We start from the raw sequence: 13,469 nt of genomic DNA on the forward strand, positions 1-13,469 counted from the left end.
GCCAGCACCTCGCCTAATAAACAGGTGTTCTACTCCGCCAGCCAGCCAGCACCTCACCTAATAAACAGGTGTTCTACTCCGCCAGCCAGCCAGCACCTCACCTAATAAACAGGTGTTCTACTCCGCCAGCCAGCCAGCACCTCGCCTAATAAACAGGTGTTCTACTCCGCCAGCCAGCCAGCACCTCGCCTAATAAACAGGTGTTCTACTCCGCTAGCCAGCCAGCACCTCTCCTAATAAACAGGTGTTCTACTCCGCTAGCCAGCCAGCACCTCTCCTAAAGAGGTGTTCTACTCCGCTAGCCAGCACCTCTCCTAAAGAGGTGTTCTACTCCGCTAGCCAGCACCTCTCCTAAAGAGGTGTTCTACTCCGCTAGCCAGCACCTCTCCTAAAGAGGTGTTCTACTCCGCTAGCCAGCACCTCTCCTAAAGAGGTGTTCTACTCCGCTAGCCAGCACCTCTCCTAAAGAGGTGTTCTACTCCGCTAGCCAGCACCTCTCCTAAAGAGGTGTTCTACTCCGCTAGCCAGCACCTCTCCTAAAGAGGTGTTCTACTCCGCTAGCCAGCACCTCTCCTAAAGAGGTGTTCTACTCCGCTAGCCAGCACCTCTCCTAAAGAGGTGTTCTACTCCGCTAGCCAGCACCTCTCCTAAAGAGGTGTTCTACTCCGCTAGCCAGCACCTCTCCTAAAGAGGTGTTCTACTCCGCTAGCCAGCACCTCTCCTAAACAGGTGTTCTACTCTGCTAGCCAGCACCTCACCTGAACAGGTGTTTGTTTCTATCGCCTCCAGATTAGTTTGACATAACCAGTCGTGACCTGTTTCGAAGCTTGTCTTTCCAAACACACAGGGAAAGAAGACCAAGGGCTATCAGCTGTAGGACAAAAGATGTGTGAGCACACACACCAAACCTCTAACTCTGTCACACACACCTCCAGACTCAAGTATGCCACTGATGTGTAACGTATGCCATGGACATAATTGTGGTGGACCCCGGCACACCATGTGAGGAAACAGGGGACGGAGGATGAAGTGGACAACGGACTGATGGGTCAACGTGGAGTTGTAGTAGTGTACCTGCACTGAGCCCCCGTGCCTGTCCGATGCCAGGTGGGAGGCCATGTAGGAGGAGTTTGTCCGACTGGGCTGCACTTCCCATGCTCCCCTCCGGTCAGAAGCTGCCGTCTGCTCAGGGAGTTGTGGTGGTGATGGAAGGGAAAGGGAGTGAGGGTGCGGTGGGTTGTTGCGAGTTTGGGTGGAATGGGTGGGGATTAATTGTGTGTGGGGGCGTGACCAGGTATCATGCAAAGCGGCACGAGAAAGGAAAGGAAACAAAGCAGAGATTAATAAAAAAGGCGAAGCAGGAAACTGCATTAGTGACCGAGGGCCGGATACTAACTTGGCGCTACGCACATTCCACTTTTACTTTTGCTTAAATCTCCCCCACTGAAATCAATGGGTGCTATACACAAAACTAAGTTAGAGTAAGGCGTGAGCTTCACAAGTTGGGATTTGGCCCTGAGTGAACCAGTCATCACACGACAGAATAAACAGGGCAGTTGACTACATGCAGGATTCAATCAACGGGACTGTAATACATGAATACAGTGGCAAGAAAGTATGTGAACCCTTTGGAATTATCTGGATTTCTGCATAAATTGGTCAAAAAATTTGATCTGATCTTCATCCAAGTCACCACAGACAAACACAGTCTGCTTAAACTAATAACACTCAAATTATTGTATTTTCTTGTCTATATTGAATACATAGTTTAAACATTCACAGCGTGGGTTGAAAAAAGTATGTGAACCCCTAGGCTAATGACTACTCCAAAATTGAGATGCTGTGGCATGACCTCAAAAGAGCGGTTCACACCAGTCATCCCAAGAATATTGCTGATCTGAAATAATTTTGTAAAGAGGAATGGTCCAAAATTCCTCCTGACCGTTGTGCAGGTCTGATCCGCAACTACAGAAAACTTCAGTTGAGGTTATTGCTGCCAAAGGAGGGTCAACCAGTTATTAAATCCAAGGGTTCACATACTTTTTCCACCCTGCAGGGTGAATGTTTATACGGTGTTTTCAATAAAGACATGAAAACATATCATTGTTTGTGTGTTATTAGATTAAGCAGACTGTGTTTGTCTATTGTTGCGACTTAGATAAAGATCAGATCAAATTGTATGACCAATTTTTGCAGAAATCCAGGTAATTCCAAAGGCTTCACATACCTTCTTCTTGCCACAGTACGTCTCTTTTGGCAGTTTATTTAAAAGAGTAAGAATGATAGAAGTGTCCGCATATCAACTAGCAACATTCAATGTGTGAGCTAGGTTCAGACTGAGATTTCCCATTGTGATGCGACTGTGGTGAGGTGATGGTTAACTTCCTCAAAGCCTGATTGCCCTCTCTGGTATTTGGCCAGTGTTGAGGAATGCATGCAGAGGTGGCATGTGCAAAAGGTTAAGGTAGCCCCTTATGAATCAAATGCTTGTCAAAGGGTTCAAAGCCACTGTGCACTGGCAAATAAAGTTAGCATTAAACTTACTTTGGTAAGGAACACAATTATACATAACATTTTGAACCAGGAAATACAAAAATGTTAAATCCCAGATATACCTTTAATGTTCCGTTAAATGCCAGGAGATTTATACACATGCATCTTTGCCATTATGTGCATCAAACATGCCCCGCAGTCTTGCATGCTTAATAAGCGTCGCAGTTGGCTGCAGCTGTGGGATCCAACCACCATTGTTTATTTAACAGAGTAGGAATGATGAGTCTGACTCAGTGGGTTATGGCCTGGAGCTGCTGTGGTACCTCCCCACCACACCCAAGGGACCCACTCTGTAAACTCCCCCCACCACAGATTCTAAAACTTGCTCTTCAGTAAGTAGGTGGAGGAGGAGGAGGGTTCAGTGTTGGAGGATGTAGGCTACTCTAATCAAATCAAGCTTTATCTATATTGACATGGATGCAATGCGCTTTACAGAAAAAAAGAAAAAATAGTACAAATTAAATATTTATAACAGAGGATAAAAACAAAAACTCAAACTGAAAGACTAAAAAGCACCCGAAGGAAAAGCAGTTAAATGTGTTTTAAGATCCCTTTTAAATATGTCCACAGTTTCAGTCCCCCTCAAGTACTCCGGCAGGCTAATCCAGAGGGGGGATAGTAACTAAAGGGGTAACGTAGCAGCCGTTATAATACTGTGGTTAGGACACTCCCTTGTCAAATCATCAGTGTGGATCAGGGGTCTCCAGAGCCAGTTGAACTGGCAGCTCTGGGAAAGTGGAGGTCCAGCTTACCTGATTCCTAATGGGTTGGTGCTGCGAGGGCCGGTCTCTGTGCGGGTGGCTCTCTCTCGTGATGGCAGATGCCCCAGAGTCCATGTTGACAGTCCCAACTGGTGTTGGCTATGGGGTACAACAGTAAACCAGTGTTATATTGTAGCTAAAATACTTAGGCCTGCTCTATGTTTCCCCCTCAATATTAGTCAGTGAGTGGAGTTACATACTATCTGCCTGCCGACCCAGTCGTAGGTGTAATCGAAGGTGTATCCTTTCCGTTCAAACAGCTCTGTAAACAGGGTCCTCAGGTATTCGTAGTCAGGCTTTTCAAAGAAATCCAACCGTCTTACGTAACGCAAATAGGTGGCCATCTCCTCTGTAACAGCAAACACCCAATGTAGATGTAGATTTGAATGAGTCATCTGCACCATTGAGTAATGTGAGAAACAATACAACATCCTGAAGCATAGTCATGGGGCTCCAAAAGCACTCTGGCCTACAACTAGCTAAATTACCATCATCAAAAAAATAAATAATAATAATAATACAGAACGTGTTGCATTAAAAACAACTTCAGATTTGGATGCGAGAAATGGTCAGGCTGTACCTGGGAAGCTCTCACAGAGAACCTCAACGGGAGTGTTTCTTTTCGTGTCTCCGATCTTCTGGTATCGTTCTTTCAGTGTATCAGCCTGTGAAAGAACCACATAAAAATGTTTAACATCTGTACGTTGCTACAAACACAGCACAAGTGGGAAATCTCAGAGGACCTGCTGACGTCACATACCTTTAGTCCTTGCCACGGTAGACTCCCACGGAGGAAGTACATGAACATGTGACCCAAGGCTTCCAGGTCGTCTCGACGACTTTGTTCTATAAACAAAAACCAGCGAGAGTCACTTCAAAAGGAAGAAAACGCAGTGAGCCATGATTAGAATTTCCTTAACTTGATTTAACCCCAACCTTTTTCTGGGAAGCTGCCTCCCTTTTTGTGATAACAGTCCAAGGGCCCTAGTCACTCATAAACCCTGGCTAAGTTATACTTAGTATTTGCAACCTTGCCAACCTTACATAAAAAATAAAAAAAAGCCCTTGACAAAGAAATGTTGCCTACTCATTGACCAAATCCAAGCAGACATGATTTATCGAAAAGTATAAACACCTCATAACCAGGTTTCACAACACTAGCATGCTGACAAAGCAGTGTCTAACATTTACGTAAATCACCCCTTTGAAATTCTTGGCAAACCAGACATACCTTTTCCCAAATGTGTGTTGATGGACATGTATCGGGCCGTCCCGGTTAAGCTCTTGTGCTCCCGGTACGGGATGTGTTTTTTGGTTTCAGGGTCGATGTACTCTTTGGCCAGGCCAAAGTCAATGATGTGGATAATGTGGTCTTTTTTGCATCCTCCGCGTCCGATGAGAAAGTTTTCAGGCTTTACGTCTCTGTAGATTAGGTTTTTAGAGTGCACATACTCCATCCGGGAGATCTGAATAGGAAAGTCACAGGACAGTCAGTAACAGAGTGGCCTACGGAACTCTGCATGGGTACACACAGACTAGACCAATAAGTTAATAAATCAGGGTTCAATAAGGAAACAGAAACTCAACCAAAAAAATCAGATCTCAGCAGGATTGGGGTCAATTATAATCCAATTATTTTCCGGGGATGAATTCATCACTTAAAAAAAGCCCCTTTCCAAATCATGAATTGGGGAAAAAACATTTAATTACCACATTTTAAGTTCTCCTAAATTGTCCGATTTACATGAAATTGATCTCCACCTTTGAATTGCACACCAGTTTGAACAGATCTGGTAAATATAGCATTATTTGATGTTGGGAACTCACCAGCTGAATGGCAATCATTAATACAGTCTTTAGTGAGAAGGTCCTGTCACAAAGGTCAAAGAGGTCTTCTAAACTGGGGCCCAGCAGCTCTAGAACCATGGCATTATACTTCCCACAGGGCCCAAAGTAGAACACCTGGGGCAGGCCTTCCGCTGAAAGAGACCGCGGGAGAAGAGGACTATTAGAACAATACAAAGGCAGCTTCTAGTTATTGCCTTGTTTCCTGCTGACATAGTAAACCACATGTAGGTTGGTCTGACCAGTTTCAATAGACCATTTGAATTGTGTTACACTCCTGTGGACCCATGCACTGAAAGCAGAATTGAAGTGCTGGGAATGAGAGGAGCTGTAGAGTGGCCTTGTGGGGGGCAAGCCTTGCATGTTATTTCTGCCTCGCCTGACGATGAGAGAGGTTGAACCCAGGGCAGCCACAGTCATCATTGATCAGCCAGATGGGAGGAGTAGCACAGACACGGACGTTCAGAGGTTTAGAGACCGATGCCTGCCAGGTATGCACTAACCAGAGGAAAAGGAGTAGTCTAAACCCAAACAGCCTGCGGAGATGGATGGCACTGTTCAAACAGGGTCAACTGACTGCAGTGTGTTGAGACTAATGCTCTATGTAGGCTACAGATGTAGGATCTTACATTTGATCACCCTGTTGCATGAGAACTTTCCCACAATGTAGGAGATTTAAAATGTCTAGTGTATTTGATGTTTAAAAAGGCTTCTAAAGTTTGTAATTTCCACTTTGAAATTTCAAACTTGATTTTCCCTTACAAAAAGCATATCAACCACTACAAAAATGTCCATTAATAATACTATAATAATAATGATAATCCACACTTCCCATTGCTGCAGGATAATTTGTCTGCTTTAGCAAACTGTGTTTGAAATAACAACTCAGTTACGCTTTCAACTTACTCTTGAAAGTTGTAATAGTAGAATGCAAAAGGTTCAATTTAGAAATTGGGTAGTGCATCATCAGTTTTCCTCTTGACATGTCAGTCATTGCATACCTTAGAGAGATATTTAAAACATGTAAGAAATCTGCAGATCAACTAGCCCGTGTCAGGAAACATTTTTCTGTTACCCCCAAGATTTTGTTGTAATGTTTGAGTCACTCTAACACATGAATACACATTAGGCAGAATGGCAACGTGTAAAATTGCAGGAAATAAGCTTTAAACCTGCAAAATGTTCTCTATGCCAACAATTTCTTTTTGATACTGTTGCAAAGCTAACTAAAAAGCAGCATTCCCCAAGAGAGGATGGCTTTCACTTCAGCAGTAATAAATTCATGAACTTCTTTGAGGAAAAGATCATGACCATTAGAAAGCAAATTACGGACTCCTCTTTGAATCTGCGTATTCCTCCAGGGCTTAGCTGTCCTGGATCTGCACAGCTCTGCCAGGGCCTGGGATCGGGAGAGACACTTAAGTGTTTTAGTACTATATCTCTTGACACAATGATGAAAATGATCATGGCCTCTAAACCTTCAAGCTGCATACTGGATCCTATTCCTACTAAACTGCTGAAGGAGCTGCTTCCTGTGCTTGGCCCTCCTATGTTGAACATAATAAACAGCTCTCTATCCACCGGATGTGTACCAAACTCACTAAAAGTGGCAGTGATAAAGCCTCTCTTGAAAAAGCCAAACCTTGACCCGGAAAATATAAAAAAACTATCGGCCTATATCGAATCTTCCATTCCTCTCAAAAATTTTAGAAAAAGCTGTTGCGCAGCAACTCACTGCCTTTCTGAAGACAAACAATGTATACGAAATGCTTCAGTCTGGTTTTAGACCCCATCATAGCACTGAGACTGCACTTGTGAAGGTGGTAAATGACCTTTTAATGGCGTCAGACCGAGGCTCTGCATCTGTCCTCGTGCTACTAGACCTTAGTGCTGCCTTTGACACCATCGATCACCACATTCTTTTGGAGAGACTGGAAACCCAAATTGGTCTACACGGACAAGTTCTGGCCTGGTTTAGATCTTACCTGTCGGAAAGATATCAGTTTGTCTCTGTGAATGGTCTGTCCTCTGACAAATCAACTGTACATTTCGGTGTTCCTCAAGGTTCCGTTTTAGGACCACTATTGTTTTCACTATATATTTTGCCTCTTGGGGATGTTATTCGAAAACATAATGTTAACTTTCACTGCTATGCGGATGACACACAGCTGTACATTTCAATGAAACATGGTGAAGCCCCAAAATTGCCCTCGCTAGAAGCCTGTGTTTCAGACATAAGGAAGTGGATGGCTGAAAACTTTCTACTTTTAAACTCGGACAAAACAGAGATGCTTGTTCTAGGTCCCAAGAAACAAAGAGATCTTCTGTTAAATCTGACAATTCATCTTGATGGTTGTAAAATCGTCTCAAATAAAACTGTGAAGGACCTCGGCGTTACTCTTGACCCTGATCTCTCTTTTGACGAACATATCAAGACTGTTTCAAGGACAGCTTTTTTCCATCTACGTAACATTGCAAAAATCAGAAATTTTCTGTCCAAAAACGATGCAGAAAAATTAATCCATGCATTTGTTACTTCTAGGTTAGACTACTGCAATGCTCTACTTTCCGGCTACCCGGATAAAGCACTAAATAAACTTCAGTTAGTGCTAAATACGGCTGCTAGAATCCTGACTAGAACCAAGAAATTTGATCATATTACTCCAGTGCTAGCTTCCCTACACTGGCTTCCTGTTAAGGCAAGGGCTGATTTCAAGGTTTTACTGTTAACCTATAAAGCGTTACATGGGCTTGCTCCTACTTTTCTTTCCGAGTTGGTCCTGCCGTACATACCAATACGTACGCTACGGTCACAAGACGCAGGCCTCCTAATTGTCCCTAGAATTTCTAAGCAAACAGCGGGAGGCAGGGCTTTCTCCTATAGATCTCCATTTTTATGGAACAGTCTGCCTACCCATGTGAGAGACGCAGACTCGGTCTCAACCTTTAAGTCTTTACTGAAGACTTATCTCTTCAGTAGGTCATATGATTGAGTGTAGTCTGGCCCAGGAGTGTGAAGGTGAACGGAAAGGCTCTGGAGCAACGAACCGCCCTTGCTGTCTCTGCCAGGCCGGTTCCCCTCTCTCCACTGGGATTCTCTGCCTCTAACCCTATTACAGGGGCTGAGTCACTGGCTTACTGGTGCTCTTTCATGCCGTCCCTAGGAGGGGTGCGTCACTTGAGTGGATTGAGTTACTGACGTGATCTTCCTGTCTGGGTTGGCGCCCCCCCTTGGTTTGTGCTGTGGTGGAGACCTTTGTGGGCTATACTCGGCCTTGTCTCAGGATTGTAAGTTGGTGGTTGAAGATATCCCTCTAGTGGTGCGGGGGCTGTGCTTTGGCAAAGTGGGTGGGGTTATATCCTTCCTGTTTGGCCCTGTCCGGGGGTATCTTCGGATGGGGCCACAGTGTCTCCTGACCTCTCCTGTCTCAGCCTCCAGTATTTATGCTGCAGTAGTTTGTGTCGGGGGGCTAGGGTCAGTTGGTTATACCTGGAGTACTTCTCCTGTCTTATCCAGTGTCCTGTGTGAATTTAAGTATGCTCTCTCTAATTCTCTCGTTCTCCCTTTCTTTCTCTCTCTCTGAGAACCTGAGCCCTAGGACCATACGTCACGGCAAACCGGGCATGATGACTCCTTGCTGTCCCCAGTCCACCTGGCCTTGCTGCTGTTCCAGTTTCAACTGTTCTGCCTGCGGTTACAGAACCCCTACCTGTCCCAGACCTGCTGTTTTCAACTCTTAATGATCGGCTATGAAAAGCCAACTGACATTTATTCCTGATTATTATTTGACCATGCTTGTCACTTATGAACATTTTGAACATCTTGGCTCTCTCTAATTTTCTCCTTCTCTCTTTCTTTCTCTCTCTCTCGAAGGACCTGAGCCCTAGGACCATACGTCAGGACTACCGGGCATGATGACTCCTTGCTGTCCCCAGTCCACCTGGCCTTGCTGCTATTCCAGTTTCAACTGTTCTGCCTGCGGTTATGGAACCGCCACCTGTCCCAGACCTGCTGTTTTCAACTCTTAATGATCGGCTATGAAAAGCCAACTGAAAATTATTCATGATTATTATTTGACCATGCTTGTCACTTATGAACATTTTGAACATCTTGGCATAGTTCTGTTATAATCTCCACCCGGCACAGCCAGAAGAGGACTGGCCACCCCTCATAGCCTGGTTCCTCTCTAGGTTTCTTCCTAGGTTTTGGCCTTTCTAGGGAGTTTTTCCTAGCCACCGTGCTTCTACACCTGCATTGCTTGCTGTTTGGGGTTTTAGGCTGGGTTTCTGTACAGCACTTCGAGATATTAGCTGATGTACGAAGGGCTATATAAAATAAACTTGATTGATTGATTGAAGAGGTGTGTGAACAATGTGTGTCATGAACAGTGCTTGTGCCAATAGAAATAGACGTGGGATGTTCCCCAATGCTGGAAGGGGGGGCCTGAGTGAAAAGAAGTTTGGGAACCCCTGTTGTAGAGGGCTCATATGTTGACTTTCTAAAGGTTGTGTGATGAACACAGCTTTAGGTTGTGTATGGCCAGTGTGAGCAGCGATGTATTCAGCACTGGCGGAAAAGGTTCCCAATTGTCATACTTGAGTAAAAGATACCTTTATAGAAAATAACTCAATTAAAAAAAGTGAAAGTCACCCAGAAAAATAGTATACGAGTAAAAGTATTTGGTTTTAAATATACGTAAGTATCAAAAGTAAATGTCATTGCTAAAATATACTTAACTTCTTATGGCTGCAAGGCAAAGTGTTGAGTAGCCAGTGAAATCGTGCCCATTTCAAACGGCCTCCTACTCAAATCTTGCTCGTACAATATGAATATTATTATTCTTTTTGGATAGAAAACACTTTCTAGTTTCTAAAACAGTTGGAATTATTTCTCTGAGTGAAACAGAAGTCCTTCTGCAGCACTTTTCCTGACCAGGAAGTGAAATGTCAGAAATCAATGCTCTTTTCAACTTGATGCCTATACATGGTCTTGACACTTAGGAGTCTGCTGACACTCTATACGCCTTCCTATTGGTGTAAAGAGGATGTCAGAGAAGAAATTTTTGTGCTCATCTTGTTCTGTGGTGGAAAAAAACCTATTTCTTTGACTTGACCGTCCACTTCCGGTACTCTGAAGGAAGTGGGACTGACTTCTGTTTTGCCTTCGTAACGAACGGCTAACATCTCCGGCTCTAATTTTTTTTGATACATGTGACCATATCATCGTAATGTATGTTTTTTCAATATAGTTTAATCAGATTATTGAAACTTTAGTCGGGAGTTTTGCCGTGTTCCGTCCTCTGACTGTTTACGTTGGAGAAATTTATGCCATCGGCTAGTGCCAATGCTAATTGAAGAGGGAAATTTGCCATTCTGAATCGAAACAACGACTCATCTGGACAGAGGACACCTTCTTCAACATTCTGATGAAAGATCAGCAAAAGTAAGACCCATTTTATGATGTTATTTCATATATCTGTCGTGCATGTGAACTGGCCGTGGGCGCCCAATTGTGTCTGTCTATTGTAGCTACGCTAATATAGCGATACATTTTGTTTTCGCTGTAAAACATTTAATAAATCGGAAATATTGTTTGGAATCACAAGATGCCTGTCTTTCAATTGCTGCAGACTATGTATTTTTCAGAAATGTTTTATGATGAGTAATTAGCTATTTGACGTTGGTGTCTAAATATTATGGCTGCTTTCGGTGCAATTTCGGATTGTAGCTGAAATGTAAACTATGGTTTATACATGAAATATGCAAATTTTTCGAACAAAACATATGCTATACAATAAATATGTTATCAGACTGTCATCTGATGAATTTGTTTCTTGGTTAGTGGCTATTTATATCTTTATTTGGTCGAATTTGTGATAGCACCTGATGGAGTAAGAAACTGATGGAGTTAGAAAAGTTGTGTCTTTTGCTAACGTGGTTAGCTAATAGATTTACATATTTTGTCTTCCCTGTAAAACATTTTAAAAATCGGACATGTTGGCTTGATTCACAAGATGTGCACCTTTCATCTGGTGTCTTGGACTTGTTAATGTGTGAAAGTTAAATATTTAAAAAAATAGATTTTGAATTTCGCGCCCTGCACTTTGAGCTGGATGTTGTCATAAGTGTACCGGTGTCGGGCTGCCCCCGTAAAAGGTTAAGTATCAAAAGTAAAAGTTCCTTATAATAAGCAAACCAGACGGCACATTTATTATTATTTTTTACAGATAGCCAGAAGCATTTGGGTTTAGTGAGTCCGCCTGATCCGAGGCAGTAGGGATGTTCTCTTGATAAGTGTTTGAATTTGACCATTTTCCTGTCCTGCTAAGCATTCGAAATGTAACGAGTACTTTGGGTGTCAGGGAAAATGTATGGAGTAAAAAGTACGTTATTTTCTTTGGGAATGTAGTGGAGTAATAGTAAAAAGTTGTCAAAAATATAAATAGTAAAGCACAGTACAGATAGCCCAAAAACGACTTAAGCAGTACTTTAAATTATTTTAGACCACTGGTATTGAGCATCGACACTGGTAAAAGTCACAAAGGAGTTCATGTGTAGGCTGTGAGTTGATTCTGTGAAGAACTCAAACTCTTAAAAATACAAAGCATTCAATTGACTCAGTTAAATATTGCATAGGCAACATTTTTCAAATCAACACAAGTATTTTCTAAATCGCTAAAGCTGTAGAGGTGAAAATTCTCAAAATGTGTAAAAATCAATGGTTGGATGAGAATGTCTGGCATTCAATGTTGGCAGTGTTCTCTGTTTGTTTTAACAGATGACAAACATTTCCCACAGTCACAAGACGAATCATATTATTGGGAAGTAGGCTATTGCTGCCCAGACGGTGACCTCTACACAACAGACAAAACAATCCAGTCAAACAATTCAAAACAAAAACCATACACCCAAACTTCAAGAAATTTAAAAAGAAATGCTTTCATATCCAGTTCATCGATCTGATGCTGTATAATGATTTGTTCATTATTCATGGCTAACCCCCAGTAAAAATTGGTCACCTGAACTCAAAATAACTGAGAAAGTGAACTTTTAAGAACCAGCACAATCACTGCCAACCCGATTGGTAAATTAGAGAACAAGATCCAATGACACAGGGAAATAAAAAAAATCTGACAGAATGAATGAGACAGTATTATCAGCTAGCATCTACAGTGCCTTCAGAAAGTAGTCACACCCCTTTACTTTTGCCTCATTTGCTTGTGTTACAGCCTGAATTTAAAATGGATAAAAACATAGATTTTTTTTATCACTCGCCTACACACAATAGCCCATATTATGAAAGTGGAATGAACATTTTATTTTTTACAAATTAATTAAAATTGAAAAGCTGAAATGTCTTGAGTCAATAAGTATTCAACCCCTTTGTTATGGCAAGTTTAAATAAGTTCAGGAGTAAAATGTGCTTAACAAGTTACATAAGTTGAAAGGACTCATTATGTGTGCAACAATAGCATTTAACATGATCTTTGAATGACTACCTCATCTATGTACCCCACGCATACAATTATCTGTAAGGTCCCTCAGTTGAGCAGTGAATTTCAAAACAGATTCAACCACAAAGACCAGGGAGGTTTTCCAATACCTCGCAAAGGGCAGATGGGTTCAAATAAAAAAAGAAGACATTGAATATCACTTTGAGCATGGTGAAGTTATTTAATTACACTTCGGATGGTGTATTAACACACCCAGTCACTACAAAGATACAGGCGTCCTTCCTAACTCAGTTGCCGGAGAGGAAGGAAACCGCTCATGGATTTCACCATGAGGCCAATGGTGACTTTAAAACAGTTAAGAGTTTAATGGCTGTGATAGGAGAAAACTGAGGATGGATCAACAACATCCACAATACTAACCTAATTGAGTGAAAAGGAAGCCTGTACAGAATAAAATTTTAAAAAGCATCCTGTTTGCAACAAGGCACTAAAGTAATACTGCAAAGAATGTGGCAGGGCAATTAACTTTATGTGCTGAATCAAAGTAATATGTTTGGGGCAAATCCAATACAACACATTACTGCGTACCACTCCTCATATTTTCAAGCGTAGTGGTGCCTGCATCATGTTATGGGTACGCTTGTAAACGTTAAGGACTGGGGAGTTTCAGGATAAAAAAAAACTGAATGGAGCTAAGCACAGGCAAAATCCTAGAGGAAAACCTGGTTCAGTCTGCTTTCCACCAGACACTGGGAGATAAATTCACCTTTCAGCAGGCCAATAACGTAAAACACTAGGCCAAATCTACATTGGAGTTACTTACCAAGAAGACCGTGAGGACTTCAATATGCTTGAA

General features: G+C 42.5%; 1 protein-coding gene across 2 annotated transcripts in view; it reads right to left on the reverse strand.

Annotated features, from left to right (window-relative positions):
- Positions 1-766: 766 nt before the first annotated feature.
- Positions 767-13,469, reverse strand: part of LOC120041352 (casein kinase I-like) — a 38,927-nt gene continuing 26,224 nt past the window's right edge. For both annotated transcript variants that reach the window (XM_038986299.1, XM_038986300.1), the window contains 7 exons: positions 5,142-5,293; positions 4,546-4,780; positions 4,075-4,160; positions 3,895-3,979; positions 3,515-3,663; positions 3,306-3,413; positions 767-1,182 (listed from right to left, as the gene is read on the reverse strand). In XM_038986299.1, coding sequence (XP_038842227.1) covers positions 868-1,182; positions 3,306-3,413; positions 3,515-3,663; positions 3,895-3,979; positions 4,075-4,160; positions 4,546-4,780; positions 5,142-5,293 — 1,130 coding nt within the window. In that variant the 3' untranslated portion in view covers positions 767-867. The remainder of the gene's footprint in view (positions 1,183-3,305; positions 3,414-3,514; positions 3,664-3,894; positions 3,980-4,074; positions 4,161-4,545; positions 4,781-5,141; positions 5,294-13,469) is intronic.

The sequence above is a fragment of the Salvelinus namaycush genome, unplaced genomic scaffold, assembly GCF_016432855.1.
Source record: "Salvelinus namaycush isolate Seneca unplaced genomic scaffold, SaNama_1.0 Scaffold449, whole genome shotgun sequence".
Taxonomy (NCBI): Eukaryota; Metazoa; Chordata; class Actinopteri; order Salmoniformes; family Salmonidae; genus Salvelinus; species Salvelinus namaycush.